Below are 27,009 nucleotides of genomic sequence, written 5' to 3' on the forward strand. Positions count from 1 at the left end.
CCCATCAGCAATCAGGGCTCAGGTCAGAGCCATCTTTACTATGGGCATACAGCTCCCCGGGCAGTGACTTAAGGATCCACAGAAGAAATCAGACACCTGCAACTTTCTGTCCTTCATTGTGGAAAACAAATGAAGACATTCTCAGCCCTCACAAGCAGGTGCTGCGTGTGCATGCCCACCACTAACCCAACACCACCGAAGCCAGAGCCTGGCAAGCAAATGATTGATTGTACAGCACTTCCTGCTGACGTGAACAATATCCATCCAAATGTTGAGTGGGAAAATAACTCATTGGCTTTGCTCCTTTCCTCATTTTCAGACACTGATTGTTGTGATCTTCTGGCCACATCCCAGATACAGCCTCTATCACCCAGAGCTCTCATGAGGGACACACGAGTTTAGTTACCACACTATCACTGTCTGTATAATGGGTGTAACATTAGGCTGAAACTACTGTAAGGTTCAATTGCTTAGAGAATGAAATATTGAATATAAATAAGTACATTATTTGTATAAATACTTCTTCCAAAGGCTAAAGTTAGAGATACCAGATGGAGAGCTGGTGCAATACTCCAGACATGCAGTAACATTTTCCCGTATGCGTTGTATTAACAAGGTAAACACGGCTGAATCAATGACTCAGATCACTTGAAACACTTCTAGGAAGGGTCACAACTATGTTTTGTCTGAGTATCACTGAATACATTATCTATGGTTAAATATATTTGTTACAGCTAAACCACTTGATCCTGCATGAAAGCAATTTTTACAGCACTCACATTATTACCTGCTACTTGTCTCTTCACCTCCAGTTACGAGTAGTGAGAGCACATCTGAGAATACGCTACTGTACCAAACCTCTTGCTGCTTCCATCAGGCACCATTCTCCTCCTCTTAATATATTTCTAGTTCCACATTACCTTGATAATTTTGAGGGACAGATGCAGAGAAAACTCAGTGTGGCTTTGCTATGTTGAACAGTTTTGCCTCTTCAATTCTACAGAGCTAAACATTATGGAAATGCCCATTAATTTATAAACACACTAGGGAATTAAACCCATTAACAATGTGTGAAACTGTATAATGGACAAACAGTTACTAAACTGATGTTTGTGAGGCTGGTAACTCTTAGAACAGCAGGCTCAGGCCATGGCTGATGGCATGGCACATGTACAGGCCAGCTGTGTGGGCCTGTCTGTGTACACAGCAGATTCACCTTCAAGGGGTCTCCCACCACCTCAGGGCACGTCACTTACAGCACACAAGCCACTCAGTGCATTTCTACACCTGAACTTGCAGCAAACTCTGGACAGAGACACAAAGCATCTATGGATACTGTGGGAACTGCAAGCATTGTCAATACATAACAAGAAATATTCAGGGGCAAAGAGCAGTGGTATTTACTGACCATATGGAAAGTTTGCATTCATGGGTGAGCACGAACCAGCCTGAAAGTTCACTGCTTGACTCAGATGGATCCTGTACTGACACAGCTATAACTAAGCAATTGCACATCCCTTTTCCTGCCTGTCTTAAAAGGAAAATTTGGCTTTCAATCAGTTTGTACCTGCAGATTTGTGTTAAAGACTGGAACCAACAATCAGCAAATTATTTTTCACATTATGTAGGCAGATACACTACTGAAATGAAATCTAACAGTACAAAATTCCTTAGAACTTATCTTCTGTTTCCAAGGTCCTAAACGTGGAGGTTTTTTCTTTCCCCAAAAATGTTTTTAATGTACTCTAGAAACCATTACAGATCACCATCTTCAATACTTCTTTTTCTGCTTTTGTCCACCTTTGCAACAGCTGGAGAAGAACTCTCTCCCTTTGAAGAATGCACACAAGACACAAAGATTGTGCTCAACAGGTTTACTCAGACTGGACTCTTAAATGCTCAAGAAAAAGGCACAGATTAAAAGAGACTCTGATGACTCTTTCAAACACAGAAAATGGGATTTTGTTGGTAAGACGAGAAAAAAAATACTGCAATGAATTGTATGGGCTGAAAAATTCAAATGGTTTTCCCTGTTCCTAATTATTGGCCTTCATTAAAATGGAATTTAAATTAAATGTATAAACATATGAAATAAAGTCTTAGTATTAGGAAGTTTTTCTCTTGTTTCCTCTATGTACAAATCTTAGTATACAATTTTTACTTTTCATTATACATTTACTACATACTCTTTTCCAAACTGTGCGAGAGCAAAATACGTGTTTCAAGGAAATGCTTTGCATTCAGAAAGAATCCACCTGCTTTTTTTTTTTTTGGCTGGCAGTGCCAATCAGAATTTAGGAAGAGATGAGAGGTCAGGGAGAGCATCCACTTCAAATGTAATCGTCCTCCACTGGCTCCCCGTTGACGTCGCAGTAGTGGATGAAGATGGCCACCACTCGCTGGAACACACCTTTCTTCATCTGGCGCAGTTCAGAGATCTCTTCTCCTATTGTTTCCATGCAGATGTCTGCAGATAACTGTCCTTTCCTTCGGGGTGCATAAATAGTGGCTGTGGAAGGCAAGTAAGAATAACAACTAGAGTCTTTTCCTATAAAGAGATTCACAAGCAAAGCTCTTTTGCATTAAATGTCTTGGAAAACAAAGCAAACAGAAAAATCTTGTGTTGAGCAACCACATTTAAGGAATATTATTCCAGTAAAAAAAGTCTTCTGCATTCCTCATATCTAAACCTTTCAATAGCTCCAACATTCATTTAACAGACAAAGTCCATATGTGTGCAAGTGATGCAAATCCCTGTGTATAACAAAGCCTTCCCCCCGAGGCTCATCTGACATCCTTCTATATCAGTGATCACTTCAATGTTTTACAGACAAGAGCAATTAAGGATAAGGAAGCAGTCTTTATTTTTATATTGGCTTTAACATCACTTTTAATCTAATGGCTTTAAAATGAAATATATACCATTTGTTTATAAATCAGATGTCCTACCGAACTACAAGAATTCAGTCTATGAATCAATTTTAAATCAAATAAAAATTGAAGACACCAACAGAAAAGTGTAGCTAAGAAAGATTTCTTCCTCATTCTCTTGAGCTTCATCCCTTTGAACTGAAGCTAGGTAAGAATATGCAAATGATGTCAACTAAAAACACCTCTAATGAATGAGATTCCAAGATTTTCCTAATGAAGTAGTGGAAGAATATATTTTTCCCTGCCATCAAGCAAGGTTCTTAATTGAGCCCTAAGTACTGCCCCCTATAATAGAAAGAGGCACATCTACCCTAAACTCTAACCTACATCATCTCTGCTCTAGAGTCTTCAAGTCCAGCTCTTTCTTCTTCTCTCCCAAGTCTCTGTGCATCTCACTTTGCTCCTGCCTTAACACCACAGAGCACAGCCAGAGGCAGCAGTCCAGCCGAGCTTTCAGCAGTAGTGCCCGTCAGCTCCACAGAACTTGACTTGCTGGGACTACATATCACAACATTAGTTTCGAGTGTGTTTTAAATGCACTTATTCTTCTGGATATGACAAACTCATCACATTTTTAGGCTAAGCACCAGATTTGGCTCTCTGATTTTGTCAGTATTAGGGGTCTCCAGTTGATCAATACGCTGTTGTAGTACTGTGCCTCTCTCCTCTGCTTGACCCCCTCCTCATCCAGCTCCCAAAACTGTTACAAGTAGTTATTTATACTCTATCAGAATAAAACAATTGAAAAATAAATGAATGCATTGTCAGACTGGGACCAATCAAGTCAAAGTTCTTTCAACATATCAAACGAGATTACTCACTTCTCTCATCATCCTCAAAGTCATATCTAGCGTAGCTATTTGGCTCTGCTGTTCTCAGTGACCTCAACCATGGGAAGTCAGTGATCATGGAGTAAGGGGCACCATCCACAATGCCTAAAAGACAAGGTGAGGGTATGAAGAGAACAATGTCAGTGTTGCAGCACCAACACTCTTCATCACGTAAATTTCACTGGTATCACATAGATTCATCCCTCTCCTCCGGGAGAAGCAGCCCCTCACTTCAACTCTCCCACTCTGGGCCAAAGGCCTCACAAGAACTACTCCTTTCCTCACAAGAACTATTATTCAAGTCTCTTCTAACTTGATGCAAAGTTACTTATCTCAGCAAGAGACCGATCATCAGCTTTCAGCTCTCTATAAACACTCACCTTCTAGAGTGTAAATATCTCGTCCCCAAGGGTACTTAGTGTATTTCTTCAGGTCTTCATCAGTTCGTGTAGCTTCAGGAAAGAACTCATATTTAATAAGCTCTCTAGAGAGAAGGAGGAAGAGATTACAGGCAGTAGTGATAAGAAACATGAAGGTGAGAGGAAAAAACCCAAAGGGGAATTCCTATTACACAGCCCTTTCTTGAATGAGCCTGAATCCATAGTAACACAGCTGTGAGACCCTCACACAAACCCTGTATGCAATCCCTTTGCTTTTGAGAGTAACCATAGAGAACGTGTATGGTTTTGACGAGAAACCAATCAAGCTACCTTTTAAGCATAGCTTTCTATCTGTAAAGACCAATCCAACATGCAACTAAACAAAGCTTCAAAAGTAAGTTTGTTCTCTTAAAAGCCAGGGCAACAAAAACACTGGTTTAAAGCAGTTGGATGAGAGCTGCTGTATGCGATTCCCTGCTGCTGGGAATCTTTGTTCCTCAGTAAGGAGCTGCTACTGATTGCACATCATCTTCCCCAGAAACTAACATTGTTTCCTAGAGTAAATCACAGTCTTTCTCTTTTTTAACAAAAGAAACTTGTTTTCAGGTTCAAAGCTCCTCCTCAGCCACCCTGACTATTTCAATGTTAAATCACATTACATCTGGTTGGAAGAAACTGGAGGATTCTATTTTTCATATGGTTAAGCTTATTCAATCTACCTTTTGTATTAGCTCCCCCCCAACACGGAAATTCTACATCGCACCATCTAGAATTCAACCTTTGCTCCTCAATCTACTTCTAATTTAGAGCTTGACTGAAGCTGCAACTGTTGAACCAGGATTGAACAGCCTCTCTGTAAAGCTGAAGGACAAGTACTCACTGGTTGATATTTGCTATGGTGTCCATCCAGCTCCGAACGCGCACCTTGTTGCGGACATTGGGTGGGTTACTGAACTCATGAATTATGCAGATGTGGTACGGATAAGGGCCACTAAATATCTTTTGCTCAAGAGTCAACGTGTCAACCTGTGAAAGGCAGCAAACAAAGACTTGTAACCAAGAGAAATAGATGTGATTTTAGAGTCAAGAGCACCAAATGCCCCAAATGCTGGAGGAACGTGTCCAGTGAAAAGAAAAATTATATCAAATACATGATTAAGTGGAATAAAACTTTCCTGCTGCAGCTTTACTAATGAGCTTTATCAGGTCATAGAATTAGATGGGAAATGTCTCTTTCATTTACAAATCAAATATGTAAATGAACTCTCATAAGATATCCATACTGGTCTTAACTACACTCTCAGAATTTGTCTCTATCTTGGAGGGAGAGGTTAGTTTTTTTGGTTTGGCTTTTTTTCCCCCCTAATACCTCTTAGAGGACAGTGATAAGAGTAAAGAAAGAGATTTGGTTTCAAAGAGAAGTTGGCTTTTATATCATGTCAGCCTTTCCTTCTTGGTCAGGAAAATTCAGCCAGAAAAAAGCATTACTTTGCATGAGAGAAGCAGCATCACAGTGTAATAAAGAATGCTCTGCTTAGAGTGAGAAAGTCAAAAAAACCACTCTGAATCTTAAATTAAGCCCTCTTAATTACCTGTCAAATGACCTCACCAACTCACTAAATGTCAATGCTTACATCTCCTAGGCATAATTGGAACAGGAAAGGCTGGCTCCCAGTAACACAACTGTCTTGCAATACTGTTCAGCATCACAAGAGGATGCAACTTTCAGCAAAGTAGTATTCAAACCTGACAGCTGCTACTACATCTAATAAGGACATGGATAAAAGACTTCAGATACCTATTTCTACATTATGCTTCAGCTTACTCGTAACTACAAGTTGACTTAGTAGCATTTAAGTTCTTACCTAGGTTCTTTAGTTATTCTGTTTGGAATTTATTTGATACATCATGATTTTTTACAGTATTTTCTAATGCAATGAATACTGGAGATGGTAGTATTAAGCCTTAAAAGTCAGTATCATCCACGTTCCAGATCTGCACCAAAAGTCTTGATGGGCTAAAGTTTTAACAAACGGGTTTATCAGAGTTGTGCAATTGTAACATTCACAATGAAAAGCCCAGGAAGCCAAGAGTGGTGAAAAAATACAGGCAGAACTTCAGATCTGCTCTTGATTAAACGAAAGCTGGTTGTGTACCTGTTGCATTGGACGAAGATAAATGATCCTGTTTCTTTCTGGTGGCATCCTGAGAATCTGATCCAGAATCTGATCCATGTTTAACTTCTTGCACTGGGCATAGTCAAACCGATTGACAACTGGTGCATTTTCTACTTTTAAGTGTTTCAGTACACGACACCTTGTAGCTATAAATGAGCAAGCAAAATTACTAACAGAAATGTAACACTGAAAATACCTTAGCAGCCTCCTGCCAGACTTTCAAAGCTGCTTCAAAAGGAGGCAAACAAGTGATGTAAGCAAGAGTCAATTACTGAAGGAGTCTGGATAGCTGGCAACTTAAGCATATCAATGGACTATATGTTCATTTCTTCCACATTATGATCAAACTATTTATTTGTGAACTTGTAAGAAGAATCCTTTTGAAAGGCCATGCCAAATTTCATCTAACAATAACCTTCTTCTCACAAAGCACCCTGTGAAATGGTCTGTGGATTGCCAGAATTGAAAACCACTGACTTCAAAATTGGGTCAATGTAAAATAAAGCTATTTCCTTTCTAGTAACACTGCTCATGGCATCAAAATTTACATCAAAATCAATGTATGTTCTGAGAAGTATTCTGCAATAAAGAAATAATGTATTCATTCTCTGCCAAGTTGAGATATCTCACTTCAGCAGAAAAAAAAAGTGTTATGTAGTGTAGATGTTGCAGAAAACAATAAATAACTCAGTGCTTCAGTACATGACTAGTCACACACCCTGGCATGTGAATCTAATGCAGCCTAAGTGCCATAGTTTAAAACAGGTTTCTCTCATGTCAAGGAGGAAAGTATCATCATGTCAGTTAAATAAGGAAGCAGGAAGAAATGAGAGAAAAAACAAGGTACTCTGAAACTCATTTCATCAACTTCCAATTATTGTATTATCACTCTTCAATAAACATCTCATCTTCCTAACTGGCAGATAATTTCACCTGTCGATTTTCAGATATTAATCTTTATTAAACCAGTTACAACTTACAGATAAAGAGGCATTCAAACAGCAGCACTGATATTTGCTGTTGTAAGCATCAGGCTGACATGTAGCAAAGCAGCTGATGAACACAAAGTAAGCAGTGGTCTGAATTTAATTCTTTGTAATGAGCTCAGATAGAAGAGGTACACATGACATGAACTACATACCATGTATGAACATCATTTTAGGGCAGTCTTTCAGTACCAAATCTGTTATTCCACAGTTGGTCAAGGTGATTCCAACGAGGTTTTTGGATTTCAAAGTCAGTACCTAGTGAAACATTTAAAAAGGGAAATAATAGTTGACAGTGTAAAACAAAGGAAAAAAAAGCCCACAAATGTATTTTAAAAGATACTGACAGATACAGAAGGGTATTAACTAGATGCTAATCACTATAACACAACTTCTCTTCACAAAAAGTATTTGAGATGACCAAGATGAGGGAAAAAAAAAAGACTTCCTGCTGACCAGCAGAAAATGCAAGAGCAAGATTAACAGGAGTCACATCAGAAAGCACAATTTCTGTCAGAAAACTCATGTATCATCTGTCAGGAATTTAAAATTCTCTGCTATTCAATTTCTGGTTTTTTTTTTTACCAATATGACAATTTTGGACAGTAAAACTTGTTTAAACACAGAAAGAAGGTATGGCAGAGAATCACAGTTTGAACTTCCCATACCAGTGTATTTTACCAGCGCTACCTCAGAGGGTTGAAAACGATATACATCACTTATTTAATCCTCTGTGTCTGTTATCAGTATTAGAAAAATAAAGAATGTGTCAAGCTCAAGCAGAATCATTTCCAATAGAATGAGCACAGAGTGACTGTAATAAGAAAGGATCTCTTGGAGTTTTTATCTGAATCTTTCAGAGCCTTGTCACTAAAAATGATAGCAAAATTTAGCATCCCAAGGATGAAGCTAAGCAATCACACCAAGCCTAAACAGAGTGCCATCAAAGTAAAATAAACACACAAAGAGAAAAATCCTGCAGTGGGTTTTCTCGGTTCCAGCAATTTAAGCTGTTTCTTGTAAGCACAGATAGTTTAAAAAGAAATTGTCCAACCTCACAATTCTGTTCTTTCAAAATGGTGTATTTTAAGAAGAAAAATAATGTACCCAAAAATATCTTTTATGCAAAATACAAAAGCTGTAATGCATCCTAGTAACCACAAAAATATTATTGGACATGTTCACAAAAGCTATCTTAAATCAGTAAGGCTAAGTTCTTCACTGGACAGAGAGGGGAAAATAAACACAGGCAGGTTCTTCTACAGAACTCAGAGGAGAAGTTTACGTTAGATGTTCAGAGTCACTCTCTGAAGCAATCTCTTGTTCATGTAGACTATGAGCCTTGGGTAAACAGCCTCAATACAAAGCCAGACCTTGCAATTTCTTCTTCCATGATTGATCATCACTGCAGAAGAAATAACTCGTGGTACTTATGTAGTAAGAGAACCTCCAGGCTGCAAAGTAACAGCTGAGTTGCTAAGTCTAGAGGTCAATATGTGTCCCATTCTTCTTTTAACAGTAGTGGCCTATGCTGTCATTTTGAAAATAAATGGGGGAGAACAACTCTTTTTTTCCCTGCAGATCAAGAAGGACACTGTGGGAAGGCAGGACTTCATGCAGCAGTACAGCCATCAGCTCTGACAAACTGCAAGTTTAGCTTTAGCTTATACTTTGCTCTTCTTGGGCCACTCGGAGGATCACTGCCACCTAACAGAGAAATTTCCTGTGTATGGTTAAGACCAAAGACAGCAGTAATATCAGTTGTAACTCCTCTGGCTCTACACAGAAGACAAGCTTGTGTAATTACATCATTGCTCATTGGCATCCTCAGCTGATTAACCTGTACCAAGTGAACAAAAAGACCTCACCTGAACATGATCATCTTCAATAACTGGGTCACTTGTACTTGTGGATTTGTCAGCCGTCCTTTTCCGTTTTGTGGTTTGCCGTGGCTTTGGCTTGGCCACCTCTGGAAACAGAAAACAAACCAAATCAATCCTCTGTTTACATTTCAGGGTAACAAGAGGCATTCACTAGCTGAAACTGTTCAATAACGACATACATTTCTTACATAAGCATATAAAAATACCTATCTGGCTTGAGAACAGCTATATCTCTTCTCCTTGCACAAAAACCACCTTCAGGTTTGTTGCTCAAAATTGTTTATGCTAAGTAACTTGGGGCAGTGGGGTGAGTTGTTTATAGATGTAAACACAGGAATGCTGAACCTACAAAGTTCAACATTGCAGAAAGATGCAGAGCCAAGGAAAGAACATAAGATGAACAGTAAGGTTATACTCGGTTCTCTGTAGCAAACAGAACATCCTTGACAAATACAAGAACCAAAATAGCTTTAATGTTTTAAAGAGTAGAAATAATCTCAAGCTACTTGAAAGTCTGCTTTTTTTAATTGTCACTAAGTTTTTCCTGATATTCCAAAGCATGCCCAGGTACAAAATACTTTGATGTTCCCCAAGCTGCTTCTTACTCCATTCCAGGCATCAGGGACATCAAATTCCTGCTTAATTTAGATGATGAGGCTTTGAAAAGAAATGATGATACATGACCACTCTTACTTCCTATAGTAAGAGAAAAAAAATGCCCTACAATTTCTTTTCTGTGATTTAAAGATCAAAACAAGAAATGATTTGACTGAAATTAAGCTTCCTTTGACTTCTTTGTTAAAGCACATGGCACGTTCACAGAGACTCACAAAGAAGAAAAAAAGAGTAAAATATTACAGACTATACTCCATGCTGTACTACCAGCAAAAGGAAGAAAATAGGTACTTTTTAATTTAACCATCAAATTCCACCAATGCATGTAAAGTGTTGATAAGTACGTGACATCCAGTGGGCCTGCGAGCCCCAGAATTCAGGCTGCTGCTTTAGGGGATCCACAGGTTGAAAGATGTAATGGTGAAGTACACAACTTATGTCACTCATGGATCAACATCCCAGGATGGTAATTTGTTTTGACAGTTCCTGGAGTGTCTACAGATAGTAAAATATCTCCTAGTATGTTATAGGATATATATATATATGTGTGTGTGCATATATGTGTGTGTGTGTGTGCATATATGTGTGTATATAATATACAGAAAAAACGTCCCAATTTCATGTTGAATTGTTCAAGGTGCAGCTCAAGGCCAAAAAAAATCTTTACAGAAGGTTTAACATAACATGCATGTTAAAATGTGAAAAGCTTGCTTCACTACAAATGCAAACTAAACCAAGTTAAAAGCCACCTCCATTTGTTACATGAAAAAGTGTCTTACATTCTTAGTAAAGCAAAAATCAAAACTACACACCTGAGTCATCCTTTAGCCAGCTACTCTGTGGTGACAATGCTTTTAAAAAAATCACTCTCTTTGACTTGTTTCACTGTTTTATGATGGGTAAATAACTTAACAGAAAAAAACCCCACCCCAACCAGCATTTCTTTCAAACATAAGTTTGTTAAAGAAGTTGCAAACCACAACATCATTTATGCTAGAATATTAGAAAGCAGACACATTCAGGGCACATTATTAGATTATTTATGGGAAAACATTTCCAACTCTGTTAAGAAAGCACTGTCAGGTTATATTCCAATGAGTTGTATATCCTGGTGAAGAAAAGCACTGTAACTGCCAGGCAGAAGAAGCCTCGCTGTCCTATGTATTAAATGGATTTAAAAGACACAAATGACACATCAAGTCTCATATTCTCCCTCAAGCATCTGCTAATATCTGATGCTTCAAAGAAGAAAATAAGTGCATAAAGACATACACATAACTGTATGGAGCTGGGAAAAACAGTTCTGACTTGTGTAGGCTAAACATTGGAAATACTGAGACATTTTTCTCCGTGAGCAGAACAGGTCTTTTGCCTGACTAACAATTGAAACATGAAAACAGAGATACTTTCAGAGAGATACTCTAATTTAATACTTACATCTGACTGACTTCATTTCTTGTTTTGGTAATGGATGAGGAGAGAGGAAATACTTTCTTTTGATTTTTGTAGACTAATTACTAGTCACAACGGAGCCAGGCAGAAAACAGACATTTAGTAGCAAGATCATTGCTTGAATCTGAGATACAGAGCTACAGGACAATATTTCACATGATTTAGGTTTCGTTAGCACTTGGGAACATTAAGATAAACTGGGAAGACACTAGCACATACTGTGTTTGAATCATTCCATGTTCAAAGATAGGAATTTGCTATCAATCTTTTCTACCTACAATGCGCAAAGCTCTGTTAACTACCACATATAATTTCTTACTTTCATTTAACTTGTCAGATACTTCTAGCAAAGAATCCTGGATATATGAGGTGTTTATAAAGCCTGCTATACCAGACTAAGATTATTTTGAAAAGTATATTTGGAAGAAACAGTAAATTCCCTTCTCACATCTTTTCTTCCAACATTTATGGCTTCATTCTAGCTCTTTAGGATTTTGGTTTTATGTTATTGTTTTGTTTCTTTTACATGATGTCAAGCATGAATCTATTTAATAAAAAGACAATTTTCAGCAAGTTTGATCACCATGACTTAAACACTTGGAAGAAGCCAAATATGCAGGTGCATAAGCATGGCTCAGTTACAATCAGCCTGCTTTATTGGCTGATACAGTATCGGTTATTAACTTTTGCCTTCTTGCTAAGATGTGAGCATAGCTGCTGTCTTCTTCCTTTTAAAGGGAGAATTTCAATGGGGGAGACAGTCTTACATTTCAATGAATAACAGCCTTCTCAGAAAGAGAGAAGCTGTCAAAAGCAGTTGCATTTGGTTTTCAAATGAGTAAATCAAACACTGTTTAGTATGTACGGATACCACATAGAGAAATACTTGCATGAAGAAAAAAAGTCACTGGCACTCTTTCAGAGAGATCTGTTATTTTACTTTGCCAGGGCAGTGAAGTCAGCCATTTCTGTTCCATCAACATTCTGACCCTCTGACAAACCACTCCGTTTTAAATTCTTGACCAACAACCTTCACATTTAACTTCAGTGTTGTCTGCAGGTGTTGCAGTTGTTCAGTGCTGTCCCTGTCAACACTTAATATATGCATCTAGGCCATACCTGACTCTGACACCAGAGGGACATGGGACAACTTGCTTCTGGCTCTTGTTAGCGGTCGGCGAGGATACTCTTCTTTATACTCCATCTCACAGCTCCTTCGCTGTGAGGCCGTGCTCTCCTCCTCAGCAGCAGGCCTACAGGCACTTCCACTAGTCCTCTCATCACTTGACTCTCCTGGAGCCGCACAGTTTGGCAGAGTCCTAAGTGCAAAATCCGCCCCGGCGCTGTTTGGTCCGCTCCTGCAGGCTCCGCTGGTGGACGGGCATTCCCCATCGCAACACCCACTAGTCCTCTGGTGTGCGTCCTGTGGCTTGTAGCAGGAACACCTGGAACAGACAGAGCTCTCTTCAGTCTCTCTCTCACTGGAACCTTCACTCTTACAAGGCGAGCAGACACACTGCCTGGGTTCATCTCCAATTGCTGGACTGGTGCCAGCAGAGTGGCTATTAGCTGTCTGTGCACAGTCAGGGTTGGGAGAAACAGCACTGCAGGAGCTGGATGTTCCCGTCGATCCTGTAGCATTACTGCAACCTGGGTAAGAATCTTTGCTTTTGCTCCTTTCAGGCATGTCACTTGCTGCTTTCATGTCTGCTTTAATCTGTTCACTTGTTACTTGACAACCTTTCTCACAGCTGCTTTCTTCAGTATGGAACTGCTTTGCCTGGCCTGCCTGGCTGGGACTGCATCTCTTCCGCAGCGGTGTCTTGCCTTTACCACTCACTGTAAGAGTTAAGTGAGAGAGAACAATGAGACAACTTAATACAGAGTTTAAATAAAGGCTGAGCCCTAGTCTGTTAGAGACTAGTTAAAACAGAAGGCAGCCTGAAGGCCAGTGACAAATCTTGCCAGGACCAGGCTGCTACTCACATGTTATGGGAACTAATAACATTTCCAGCAGTTGCTGAAACTCTGTAATGTCCTGCAGCTATTTTTTGTAGTGCTGTGCTGGAGTGTTTGTCAGTAAATGAAACACACATTTGCTGGAGAGGTTAATATTTTCACAAAGCAGCTAACTGTTTTAAAAGGCCAAAACACAGATATGAAAAACACACTGATAACGGGCTTCTGTTTTCTTAAATATGAGGAGTAAATCTGAGTAATCAAACGGTAACATAAATAGGCCTAAAGTTTATGCTTTCAACAGCAATCCTTAGCTCCCCCTCCTGGTTATGGAAAGTCATGTCAATAGGTAGCAGTACTCAGTTTAAAGATGAATAAAACCCCCTAATAAGCAGTGTACAAATCACAACAGGAACTTAATGTCTGCTATCTTTGTCCTCTCAGCTAATTACACTAAACCAAGCCTGGAAAAAACATTATTGCCACTCCAAACATTTATACAAATTCTCTCCAAACACAGGTTATTTCAACCCTCAAACCAGAACTGACATCCATGCTGTAAGCACAGTACTCTTCAGAGTTCCAAGGTGAAATTAGCAGCCTTGCTGAAATGTCCCAAAATGCGGGGCTGATGTATCGGGAGCAGGCTAGTTACAAACAGGAAGATACTTGACCCATTACAGCTTTGCTATCACAGAATTTTAAGGGTTGGAAGGGACCTTGAAAGATCATCTAAGTCCAACTCCCCTGCTAGAGCAGGACCACATAGAGTAGGTCACACAGGAACTCATCCAGGTGGTTTTGAATATCTCCAGAGAAGGAGACTCCACAACCCATCTGAGCAGCCCCTTCCACTGCTTTCTCACTCCCACAGTGAAGAAGTTTTTCCTTGGGTTTCCTTGGAACCTTTTATGTTGCAGCTTGTACCCACTGCCCCTTGTCCTATCATTGGCCATCACTGAGAAGAGTCTGGCTCCATCCTCCTGATACCTTTACATGTTTGTAAACATTGAGGTCAACCCTCAGTCTCCTCCAAGCTAAAAAGTCCCAGCTCTCTCAGCCTTTCATCATAACGGAGATGCTCCACTCCATCATCTTTGTGGCCCTGCACTGAATTCTCTCCAGTAGCTCCCCTGTCCTTCTTGAACTGAGGGGCCCAGAACCGGACACAATATTCCAGACTAGATCAATACATTTCTCAGTCCTTCACAATGCAGGATTTTTATGTTTACTGCTTAGCTAAATATTCATTAAGCCTTAATACTGTATGCACTTTATCTGTGCATTATTCACAGGTCACAATTTGACTTCCTGCCTTCTTGTGTACATATGAAACTGCTTTACTTAGAATAGAAACTACAGGAAGTAACATGTCACCTGTGTTGCCAGGAAGGCCGTATGTCGTATGACATCACACTTAGGGCCTGGACTTAATTGCCACAGATAGGCAGCATAGAGCTGTAAACTCTAAAGTCATGGAATATCCTTTTTTGTGTCTCTCCACAGTTGTCATGCTAACATGAAGTTCTAAACCTTTGACTGTGAATGAGTTAGGATAATATAGATACTATTACTAATACATATATATATATATACACACAATTTACACAAGCTATAATAAGTAGGTGCTATTCACCTACTAACTAACCTCCAAAGCTCACATCGAAGTAAAATTGATCTGAAAGTGATCAGGACACTCCCACACAGACCCATGAACTAAAAGATGGCTACAAGTCTCGTTTTTTCCCCAATGGTCTCATTTTGTTTCAGCAGCAATGCTTTGCAGATGAATCACATAGACAATGTATCTCCAAATGTGGCTTCGCAGACACGATAATGTCTGTGCCCTTTGAAATCCAAACTAGAAACTGCAGGTTTTTGCATGCAAAGCAGTGCAGTACTACTGTTTCTGTGTGGTTTCTTAAAGAGTTGAAAGATGTACTCTTAACACCTTCATTCTAAATTTATAACAGGAAGAAAAGAGTAGGGGGTAAATAAGCATGCATGTCTGTTACAAAGCTAGAAATAAAACTGAACAAGATGGAGAGGCTGAAGCTTAAGAATAATTTTTTCTTAACAGTGCCCAGGAACCCATCTGTTCCACACCTGAAGGTTCTCTAGTTTCTATTGGATCTCTGCTTTTCTCTTCTCCATCTGAGTAACTCTGTGCAATGTTGTTAGAGATGCAGGCTCTTGAAGTCCCCATACTTTCTTCCTCATCCTCGCTGTCTGAATCATGGACAGTGATAGGTGCTGCTTTTACAACAGACTGAATGCCACTTGGTCCTGAAAACAGTAGAATGTCAACAGTTCATGTAAAAATAAGCTGAGTGTGGGTTCAAGTGTTGAAGAACTTTTAGAACTGCTTGAAAAAATGACAAAAGGTGAATTTGATTCAATTTAGCCACCCATTTTGCGTCTCACTCATTAAAATCCAAATATGAGAAGAGCAAAACACTGCATTTCAGCATTAAAACATTCTAGTTTGGAAGGGGAAGAGTGTCACAACTCAGAAGGGTTTTCTGCAAGGGGAAGGGTGTCACAACTCAGAAGGGTTCTCTGCAACATTTCTCTGCTTCGGAATAGCTTAAAGGTTCTTCCACAATAGCACGAGTAACTGCACAACTATGTATTATAACCAGGCCCTGAAACCTCCACCACAAAGACAGAAATGTCGGTCAGAACATCTGCAATTATCCTTCTAAATCCCACCATTAGGAGTGGGAAGGAGAAGCATGAATTACCAAGCTTCAGCGTGAGCATGCTTTGTTAGTTACCTCTCTTGGCTACTAACTGAAGGCATTAGCCAACCACAATGACATATCTGCCTGCGAATAACACAAGAAATGAACATGAAGTTAAATAACCTTTTCAGGAGTTCTCTTGAAAAAGTGAACAGATCCAGCACTCGTGTATGTTACTTCATGTTGTTGGCATATTTAGCAGAAAATTACGTTGTCCAGCAAATAGTGGCTATAAAAGAAATCAAGACTGTCTTATGTCACTACTCTGTGCCACTGATGATGTTACTAACACAAATTAACATAACACTGGGACAAGTTGTTCTGGCTTGGAGGAAAAAAAAAGGAAAAACTAATTCACATGCTGCAGTGAAAGAATTAAGGCCATTAACACCAATATAGGAACACGATGAGCTCACTCAGGCCTCTGAATCTTTTTATTATACTGGACATCAAAATAAGGCTTTAAGATCAAGATATTTTTACTCCATATGCAAAAGAAAACTGGGGACTGTAAAACAGAGTTTAAAAGAGTAAATTTCTTCACAGTGCTAATCTACTATCCCAAACACACCAGACAAGCCAGCTGAAGAAAACCATCCTAATTCAGACTACACTGAAAAATTTAACCCTTCAAGAAGGGGATATATCAAAAGGTAATTTCTTTCCCAAAGCAGAATTACCTGCTTGCTCTTCATCAACCTCCATAGGAACGACAGCCTGGCTAGGAGCTGGGGGCTCATTCTGGCCCTGCCCGGCAGCCATCCCTTCCTCCTGTGCCACCTCCTCCATCTCATTCAGTGCTGAAAAGATTAAGGTGAAGTCAAGAGAGAAAACAGAAATAACAGCCCATAAACACAGGAGAAATTCAACCTGCACCTACAGAGAGTCAGAGAATGATCAAGAAATAAGCAATAGCTGCCTTGATTCCTTCAAAGAGTCTCTAGGTTGCAGTCTCTTATAGATTTGTTCTGTGTCTCTTTAGCCAAAGCCCCAGCCTAACTGTTGGGGTTTACTTCTCCCAAGTTTTCCACTCCTCCCCCAAAATCTTCTTCTACTACAGTGAGCAGCTTAGTCAGGATTTACATATTCATTCCCTCCAATGACTACTGCCTTTGCTGGGGATGTATAAAAATATACCATCTGACACGGTGATGTACTCCCAGCTCTGCCCAAAGGAGCCTAACAAAGCATTTCACACTTCCACAGAGCAATATCACACAAACTCTACATTTTTAACATCTGTGCTGACATATGTCATTGAACTATCATGCACCTGTAACAGCTATTGGATAGCACACAAAAATAGCTTTTACCACACAGCTACCACAGATGTGCAGACAGCCCTCAGAAAAGATGCAACTTCCATACCAGGAACTGAAAGAGCAACAAGCTTTCAATGTGTACTCACATCTTCTCTAGGACCATATATAAGTGGCAATGGAAATAAAAATCACTCCCTACAAAGGTTCACAAAGATCAGAGATTACCCTCAGCTGCAATCTGCTGCTCTTCAGCTTGACCATCTTGCCGCAGCTCATTCTCCTCATTCTGCTCATGTGGGTGTTGGTGATTGTTGTGATGAATGTTTGGATTATTGTTATTCTGGTGGTTATTGTTGTTATCATTGTCATTGTTAGAGTTCTGATTGCTGACTAGGGCAGATGAGACACCAATTCCTGTGCCTGCACTTAGGCCCACACGAGCACAACCCTGAAAACAAAGAACAACTATTAAGATTTGAAAAACAGTCACTTTATCTCTACAACACACCCTAATGCTAACAGAAAAAACCATTCTGTCACTATTGCCCAGGGCTGCAGAACAATATGCACATGAAGAACAGGGAAATTGGCCCTAATAATTCCTTTATGCTACACATTGCAGAGGTCCATCTTAAGTTTGGCAACCCAGCAAACTTACACACTGTTAAACTCCTAATGATAGGGAACTCCACAAAGCATATAATCTTGCTTTATTAAATTGTAGTTCATTTCCTGTGAGATCATATTACAGTAACACAAATAGCAGATTATATAGCCTTCCCAGAACACAGTAGCCTCAAGACAGAACTAACTATCAAAGCAAGGAGCTTTTCATGTAGGCAGTTTTCATTACGTTACAACAGCTGTTACAAAGATTTGTGTTACAGTGTGGGAGATGGGACAACATGAAGAAATCAAATTCCTAAGCCTTGAAAACACTCCAACAGGGGGACAGTATCCCCATTTCACCCAGTAGAGAATCATACAAACCCCTTAGCATTGTAAACAGATCCCCAAGTGGGGAAAAAAAATAATACAAAATGCAGCAGCAAAATGAAGCAGCAGCAGAGACATCAACAGAAACAGAGAATTAATGTGAGTCTTATTTCCTGGTTGTATATTCACACAGGATCATACATTGTCACCACTCTCATCTGCAGAAGAAGCATCATTCTCCCTAACACACCATGACAATAGCAACTGCAAGCTGAAGTCATTTATTTACCAAGTCGTTTAATTAGTTACAACTTTTATAAGAATGCCTAACAGCTGGAGCTCTCCATATTTCCAACGAGTTGGCAACAATGAAAAGCAACACCATTTCCTGAAAGACTCACCTTGGGAGGTTCCCGAAACATCTGGTCCAGAGAAATAAATTCTAAGCTGGGCAGTAACTCAATGAACTGACTAAAAGAATCCAGCTTTATCGCATGGCACCGCACCAGGGTGAGGTCAACCAGTCGGGTCCACCTTGAATGATCTGTGGAAGAGAAGAGATGCATTCCCTGAAGACCCCCATATCTCACTTATGCCCTTTTCTGCTGTGAGAGTAAACATCTTTTGTATCTCCATTCTCACTGTTACCAGCATCATCGTGGTTCCAAACCAAGCATCATCTACTATACTTACTAAGAGATTAAGCAATGCTGTGAGTAAAATTCTGGTTTAATATCACAACAATTGATACAGCATCTCTAAGATTTCAAAGGTGTGCAATACCTGTGATCCAATTATTTGGGTTATGTAGATGTGGGCAGTTGTAAATGACTAGATATTTGATGCAAGAAAAAACTTCATTTACAGCTTTCATGCCAATATCTGTAATAATTCCTGGATTTTCAACCACATCAGCTAAGCCATACTTCACCAAGTCTCCATTCGTCATTTTACCTATGAAAAAGACAGCAGCAAACACAGCAGTGCATTTCAGACAGTTGCCTTTATAGCATGGCTTCCTACTTCCCCATTTTAGTCCAACTCCACAAAATGGATCAGATTATTACTTCAGTTCAGTACAGCCAAGACTTTCCCAATTTCAGTAAGAGAGGAAAAACTCATTTGGCTATATGAGATCAGCATCCTCAATATGGGTATGTCAAGATTCTTTTTTAACTCCTCTTAGAACATGACTGAAAATACATCAACTTAGTCCTTGTATTCGTCAGATAATTTATGTATACACAAAATTGTCATACACTGTAGTAAAAACTCATCAACATATCCCAGATGAAGCGTTTCAAACTGTGGAAATTCCAGCTCAGCCATCTTCAAAGCAGAAAAAACACCATCTTTGGTCAAGGAAGGCTGGATCCGCACTTCATGCAACCTGAATGCAATTAAGAATTGTTCCCATTAAAAGGCATGCCAAAACACAATTGCCATAGAAACCACTCAAGAAGATGTCCTCTTGTAATAAAAATATTCTTTCAACAGTGGCAGGATTAAGAGGGTATTTGTTTTATCCTTATGGTGGTATTTGGCTGTGACACAGCAATATAGCTATGAGACTAACAGCATTACACTGTTGAGGTATAGGTCTAAGAAGAAGGCTTACAAGACAAAGCAATTCAGAAACACACATAACTCCAGTTACTTTAACCACAGAACACTCCTGTTATGTAAAGTTTAAATGTTTATCCCTTAAATTTTTGAAGGTTGTTCTGCTTCTTCACGTTCTTGGACTTGATTACAAAGATACTTATCTTGAAAGAGGAGGAAGGGGAAAAGGAAGATCTAAAGGCCCATACCTTCGTGCAGCAGTTATGATGAGGTAGCCAAGATCCACTTCAAGTGCATTCTTGCAAGCTCCCAGAACTATAGTGTGCAAATTCCTAAAACCACCTGACAAATGAAAGAAGAGGTTTTTTTTATTTAAGTCACAGATCACAACTTTAAGCTTTATACATTTCCATCAGTGTCATCTTGTTAACAAAACATATCTTTTTTGGCAAATCAAAAAAAGAGGTATTTGCACCCAACTCCAACTCAACCACGGCAGTTCTACTCACCAACAAAAGCAACTGCAAGGTTAGCTTATCAGTCAAGAGATAAATGCAGTTAAAAGACCAAAGCAACTCTGTACAGAGCTATATTTAGCACCATAACCACAGTTCTATGCTTGAAATCTTTAATGATCAAGAAAGCATATACTACAGGGGGGAAAAAAAAAAGAGATAAGCTTCACCTGCTTCCAGTATTTGCTAGTATTTCTTTTTCTTTCTTTCTTTGTTTTAAGTATGAGGATAAGAAGTTTCATACCTGATCTCCAGCTATCTTCCACAACGTGCTGGATAAGTCCTCCAAGAAACGGAACACGAACCAGCTCTAAGTGCTCCAGATTCCGAGCAGAAGCCAGGCCAGTCACCAGGGGAACGTACTTCAAAGAATTTGTGGGTCCTACACCAAGCAAACCGAGACAGACAAAGGAAGTTGTTCACTTAGCAACACTGAAAGTGTCACATTACTCAATTTTAAAATGTCCACATATATCCATCTAGATCAGGCAGACAACAGAACTCCATAGCACCAAATAACATATAGGAGAGGGATGCATCTCTACCCAACACCAGGAATTAAAAAATGACTGTTTTCAGAACCTCCTATTCTAAGACTTCCATTTATAGTTGGTGCCTACACAGCTTTCACAGTATTTCCTACTTGCTTAAACATCCCCTCCACATATGAATCCCTCTTACCGGCACAGTTCCTCATGACAAAAGCACGTAAGCTGATACAAAGGAAATCTTTAAAAGGCTGCGGTTTGGTGAGTCTCACCCACTTCAGATAAAGGTGCCTCAGCATTGGGATACAAGGAATCTCAGGGACATTCACCCCTAATAACACATAAACAAAACAAACATTTTAAACAAGCTTTAAACTATAATTTCTTGGGATTAACAATCTGGCTTTAAAAAGGCATCCTTTTATTTGCTATGTGGCATTTGAGAAAAGCTTTAAACATTTTAAACACAAGTTCCTCACCTCAGCTTGTCAACAGAGTTTTTTTAGAATCTGCCCTTTGGACCTGCTATGACATACACAGCAACTAAAACTTCAAAAATGCCACGTGCCAAACTCCCTCTCTTAAAAAGAAATACAATCTTGGAGAGATTCAAAGCCTTTAGATTCACCTGTGTTGAAGCCAACTACTTCACCATTACCACACTCACCTACTAAGTGCAAAGTCTGAATTCTAGCTCCTATAGGAATTTTCAGCTTGTTCTCAGGAGGAATTGGAAAAGCACCATTACGATTACGAAACTTCCCTAAAATGTGAACGTGTGGCATGTATGTCCAAATAGCTTCCACCAGCTCTAAATGAGAGGTCTCAACACCCTGGATAAAAGGAAGCAAAGCAAATGCTCTAACACCAGTTCAAGCAACAGCATCCTCTTAATCACATAAACTTGTTAATAATGCACTACACATAATGCAATGTGCTATTTCACTTTTAATTCGCAGCAAGACTTGTCTTTCTAAAAGCAGAGGGAACAGAGTTTTAGTTCATTTCTGGACTTTAGAGCACCCGTGATCCCCACTGGCACAGCTCAAAACAGTGCTAATTTGCAAATATGGTCACAATTAACTGCTATGCTGTACAGTCAGAGCTGAATACGAAGCCCAGGTCTGAAGAAACCCTTTAAACAACGAGTCCCTGCAACATTTCTTTTGCTCTTTTAACATGCATCATCTCAGCTGCTGAAGGAGGTTCTCCCTCGAGTCTAACCACTTACCAGCAGATTTGGACAGGTCTGCAAAGCCTCTAAAACTCCAGGAATGCTGAAGGCTTCATGGCCACGGACTCTGCGTCTTTCAAGATACCTGGGATGAAGACCATAAAGTTGTTCAATGTCTGGCATCTTCCTCAGCAGCGTTAGGAAACTGGAATCAGTGAAACCTAAGATGACAACAACAGATTTGGTATTTGTGTGACAGCAGACACCTAGCTGCAAAGGAAAAGAACCAAGTACATTGTTCTCTTTATATGGTTGTATAAATTCCACAATGTCAAAAGATGTACTCAGTGAAGCAATAGCTTGTCTTCTACTTTTAGGTTCTAGAAATCATCACCTACATACTCTCCTGCCTTGAATTTTGCAGGCTTGCTAAAGGTTTCTTCCAAGTGGAGTTGAATGGCTCCAGGATTAACTATACTTTCTCCCTTTGCAGATGAAACACCTCTCCAGATTGTGAGACTTTGTGTCTCTGTCTTTCCTGGAATTCCACTTATCAACTACATGGCTCAAAAAGGCCCAGCTGGATCAGTTACACGCAGTTCAGCACTATTCACCACAGCTCACAATTCTCAAAGAAATAAGACAGTTTCTTAAAGCAAAGGACTATTTTCTTCTAACGTAAGATAACACATAAAAACAATTTTCAACTAGTAAATGACCTGTATTTACATCTATCCTAGGTCTAACCATCCATCTGCTATCAGCCCTAATGAATCTAACTTTGCAGATCCTCTGCCTTTTAGAAGTCGCTCATTTTAGCTCACTCCCCCAACAAATCCCAGCAGTGTAATTTAAATCCAACAGAAATCCTAATACTCACAGGGTTGACCTAGGTTGCCAAATTTATCTATTGATCTGAAGATGGCTTGAGGTGTGACATCAAAACTTATTTATTCTTACATTGTTAAGTGTTGGCAGATGAGTTGCTCTCTCATTCCATTGTATTTTTTCCTGCCTGCATGCAAACAGCCTCTTCTTGGATTAACCCTTGGATTAACTCCCTTACAATAATCAGACAAACACAGATTGTATTTACAGATTGCTACAGAGAATCCCCATTTCTGCTACAGTCACATCCAACACATACACAGACACATACATATACACACGGGCAACGACAAGCTTTCCAAACCACATACTCAAGGAAGCCACCCAAGTCTCACAAAAGTCAAAAGGAATTAAATGTCTAACTCTTTTTACTGCTTTTGAAAATTTACCCTGCATGTATCATTACAAATACCAGGACAGCACAGACAGCTCTGCTCAACACCATGTTAATGCTGCATCTTAAGGGAGTGAGTTACTCACCAGTGGGCATGTATTCCCACCAACGGCCTGCACATAGATCCACAACCTTCACTACTCGCAGGTAAAGAGTGACTGCTTCCTTCAGCTTCCGGGACAGGCACTCCATGCACATGATATCCTGCAAGGGAAGGTACCTTTGGGAGAGGAAAAAACACCCCTCTGATTTATCAAAGGTGGATCCTTTTTGACCTTTTCCAAACTAAAGAACACCCCAAGCATGACTACACAAATCCATACGTTTCTAACACCTAAAAACATTCATTTGAACACAATTTTCTGACCACACTCTAATTTTGCTAAGCAGAATGACTCACCAATTTCTGACACTGAGTAGAGAATACTTCAGGTACAAATATAACATTAGAATGGAGAGATGCTTTAGTTCTCTAAAAAAATACTGCTGACCAAACTGTTTGCCACAATAGTTTCTACATGGTTTAATTAAAGGCACTTTCATCTTCTAGTCTGTACTGGCATGCTCAATTTGCAAATGTTTGGAGAGTTACTGCCTTTTAAAGAACTTGTTGGTAAGGCATTATGTTTTGAACAGAATAGGCATGAATGAACAACTTGGAGAAGGTCCATGTTGCAGGGAAGATTGTACAGTCATGCAAGCTCCCTTCCACACACTATGAAGCGGATGTAACAATTTCAAGACATGCACTTCAACTATGTCCTACCTGAGATAACATTTCTTCACTGACCTCAATATTTAAACACTTGTTACCACACACTGGTGAATAGAATTAAATCACTTCTTTATTTCTTCTTCATTCTACCATTTGCATAAATTTTCCAAGTGTTCAAACGCATTCTGAGACTTTACAAACATTCATCATAGAAAACAATACAATTACAAACAATCAAATGACTTCTGACAAGCTGCTCACCTAAAGATGTGGCAAAGCACTTCATGAGAGAGTTGGTTCATGTAATCTTTTGGCTCATCAGCTTTGGTAGACTCGGAGCCTTCCCTGGTCACTGCACACGGTTTCACATTTTTCCGCCGGGGACCCATGTTTGCAATGATTTCTGATGAAAGGAAACGTTTGTAACGTTAGCAAATTCAGTGCAGGCGGAACAGAAAAGGGACAGAGAGCAGAGGACACGCCACTTAAGCTTCATGCAACCCCCAAAAGCAGCAAAATCTGCCAATAAAGACAAACCCCGGTAGAGCTGAACTAACTAAGAAACAGAAACATTCTTGCAACAAGCTCTAGTTTGCCTGGCACAGAAGGGCTCAGACATCACCTGAGGATTTATAGGTAAATCAGAAAGTCCCTCTAAGCTAAGGAAAACTGTCAAAGAGGAAAATCACCACACGTTTCATTAGACATCAACTCTCGTGTGTGAATAAAGTGTCTTCAGAGATACCATCCACACTGGCTGATCAAGACAAATCACAGGAAAGCTGTGCAGAGACTACAGATGTTACCAAGCAAACACCAACTAGAGGTGCTCCAGTGAAAAAGCAAACCCAAAGCCTCTGTCTGGCAGAAAAAGAAACCATTTCCCTTTTAGAAAAAAAAAATGGGACTCCTACTGATCATTCCCAGAAAATGTCCTATCAAAGGTCCTCAAACTAGCTCATCTTTGAGGTTAGAACACCAAACCAAAGATTCAGGCTGCTTAGCCCCAGAAAACCTGAAAAAAATCCTTGCCTCAGCAGCAATGTGCAGGATATCTTCTGTTTCCCTTTACTGAATTAGTGTGTTTGTGTCTACATTGTTCCTACAGCACACATACAAACACAGAAGGACTGAAATAACCGTAACAGAGGTTTTATTTACAAACATTCAGATTGATGACAAAAAAAGTAACAAATAACCAAAAGAAACACAAACTTCACCTTAACAACTCAGGCAGATGAGCAGCATGAGAAACGTCTTCACTACTGCTGTTTAGCTCAGGAATGCTTTCTGGTTAAGTAGGGTAAAGCATCATTAACTCAGTAAACCTGTTTAACAGGTTGAATACTAAAATTCAGTGGATGAGGAGAAACAACTTGAAAAAAAAAAAAAGACAAATTCTGGAAAACTTATCCAAGACACATCTGTTCCAGCATTCCCTGGGATGGAAATACACCAGAGAGTTTGAGTCACACTATGTGCAAGTGACAACTGAGAAGAAAGAACCTCACAGAAATGAAGAAGAAAATTTTTTTTCTTCCTCCAACATAACTGATTGCTCTGCCAGACAAAACCTGAGGTAGTGATAGTTTCACTGTGATGTGACTAATGAAAATACAGGGCCTTTCACCCATTTTAAATTAACAACAGTGTGTTGTCATAATTAAACTTATTTCAAATGGCGAGTTTAAAGTAATGAACACCTTGTCCCCACAAATAGCATGAAATGTATCTCTGCTCTTTTGGACTGGCTGGGACTTCCCCAGTCAAAGCTGAAGACATCAAGTTTGAAGCCTGTACTTCTTTTCTACACACATTGGAAGGGTTTACTTCACTTGTAATGTTGTTCCTCTTCCTGAGCCCCAAACTGACTTCAAACTACTTATGAGACAGGATACTGACGAAAACAAGTATAACACAGATTCCCAGTGAATGGCACCTGATGACTCAATTTGAACAGAGGAGGGGATCATATTTTAGAAATTCCAGACTGATGCAGGCACATGATGGAGTACAGTACAGCAGTACTGAAACAGCAGCATCAAAAGGACTGTGATACACGGTAAAGGAAAGAAAGATATTATCAAACAGACAAGCAGACAGGGAAAAATGTCTGAAGGAATCCTTTCAGATTTATAGGCAAGTAGCACAACTTGTCTTCCGAGTTTAGACTACAGCTCCTGCCATTAAGGGGAAAAGAATGACCTAGTCTCTCATGAGGCAGCAGTTTCTGCAAAATAGGGGCTTCTCTTGACAGCATTTTGAGCTAATGTGTGCAGCTTTAGCATTTCATTCTACATTAGGAAACACTGACCTCATTAAAAAAACAGAAAAACCAAACCACAGAACACTCCAATAACCTTCAGATATTTAATAAAGCTGACAAAACAGTTTTGCTCTCCCCAGCTCAACTAACTGACGAGTAAACATACGTAACAACAGCTCGATGTGTTTGTTACCGTCTCGATTAATAACTACGTAAGGTTTAAAAACCCTGGGGGAAGACCCGTGGTGCCGCACAGAAACGGCCTCTTTAGAGCAAAACGCGGAGAGAACAGCTAGGGAGGGTCTGGCAAGCGCTAATTTAAAAGGGGTGTTTCCTTGTGGGGAGAACAAACAAACAAACAAAAAGGAAGGAGTTTATTTTTGCTTAGATAAGCGATACACAAACAGGTTTCCCCACAGCCCTCTCGGCTGCAGCCAGCCCCGAGGCCGACGCTGCCTCAGCGGGGCGGGGGGGCGGTGGCGACAGTCGCCCCCAGCGCAGCATCCCGGGGCTTTCCCCCCCCCCCCCAGCTCCCTCCGGCCCGCCGCCGGGGTGACGGCGGGTCCCCTCAGGGGCTGTCACACCAGGGAACGGCCCTCACCGGCCCCGGCCGCCCCGAGGCCCCGCTGCTGGACAACGACAGCCCCGGCCGGCAAAGCGGGAGGGCGGCAGCGCTTACCCTCTCGTGCCCCGCCGACCCGAGGGGCTGCAGCGTGCGGCTCCCCGCGGCCGCCGGCCCGGCCCAGCCCGGCCCCCCCATCCCGCGGGCCCTTACCTGCCCCTCAGCGCCGCCCTGTTATTGTGGCCGCGGGGGGAGGGTCAACCCCGGCAGCCGCTTCCTGTGCCGCCCC

General features: G+C 40.3%; 1 protein-coding gene across 5 annotated transcripts; it reads right to left on the reverse strand.

Moving 5' to 3' along the window:
* Nucleotides 1-1,859: 1,859 nt before the first annotated feature.
* Nucleotides 1,860-27,009, reverse strand: FBXO38 (F-box protein 38). 5 transcript variants are annotated; one of them, XM_062002413.1, is made up of 22 exons: nt 26,934-27,009; nt 24,154-24,295; nt 23,264-23,397; nt 21,953-22,116; nt 21,389-21,554; nt 20,915-21,052; nt 20,478-20,615; nt 19,967-20,060; nt 19,415-19,545; nt 18,939-19,109; nt 18,557-18,699; nt 17,445-17,667; nt 16,638-16,757; nt 15,320-15,499; nt 12,374-13,093; nt 9,173-9,273; nt 7,460-7,562; nt 6,298-6,464; nt 5,022-5,167; nt 4,142-4,245; nt 3,753-3,866; nt 1,860-2,509 (listed from the first exon to the last, which is right to left on the reverse strand). In XM_062002413.1, the coding sequence occupies exons 2-22, from the start codon at nt 24,279-24,281 to the stop codon at nt 2,331-2,333; spliced, it is 3,564 nt and encodes a 1,187-aa protein (XP_061858397.1). In that variant the 5' UTR covers nt 24,282-24,295; nt 26,934-27,009; the 3' UTR covers nt 1,860-2,330. The 5 variants fall into 5 exon arrangements, with proteins under 5 accessions (XP_061858397.1, XP_061858398.1, XP_061858399.1 ...); XM_062002414.1 differs by lacking the exon at nt 26,934-27,009 and adding an exon at nt 26,838-26,918; XM_062002415.1 differs by lacking the exon at nt 26,934-27,009 and adding an exon at nt 25,113-25,166.

The sequence above is a fragment of the Colius striatus genome, chromosome 9 (genome assembly GCF_028858725.1).
Source record: "Colius striatus isolate bColStr4 chromosome 9, bColStr4.1.hap1, whole genome shotgun sequence".
Lineage (NCBI taxonomy): Eukaryota > Metazoa > Chordata > Aves > Coliiformes > Coliidae > Colius > Colius striatus.

Excerpts from the sequence above, each read along its gene's own strand:
- FBXO38 (XM_062002413.1), bottom strand. The coding sequence starts at position 24,281 with ATGGGTCCCCGGCGGAAAAATGTGAAACCGTGTGCAGTGACCAGGGAA. Across the intron at positions 19,546-19,966 it reads ATCATAACTGCTGCACGAAG|GTTGCATGAAGTGCGGATCC; the intron begins GTATGGGCCTTT and ends AATTGCATTCAG. Across the intron at positions 9,274-12,373 it reads CCCTCTGGTGTCAGAGTCAG|AGGTGGCCAAGCCAAAGCCA; the intron begins GTATGGCCTAGA and ends TTCTGTTTCCAG.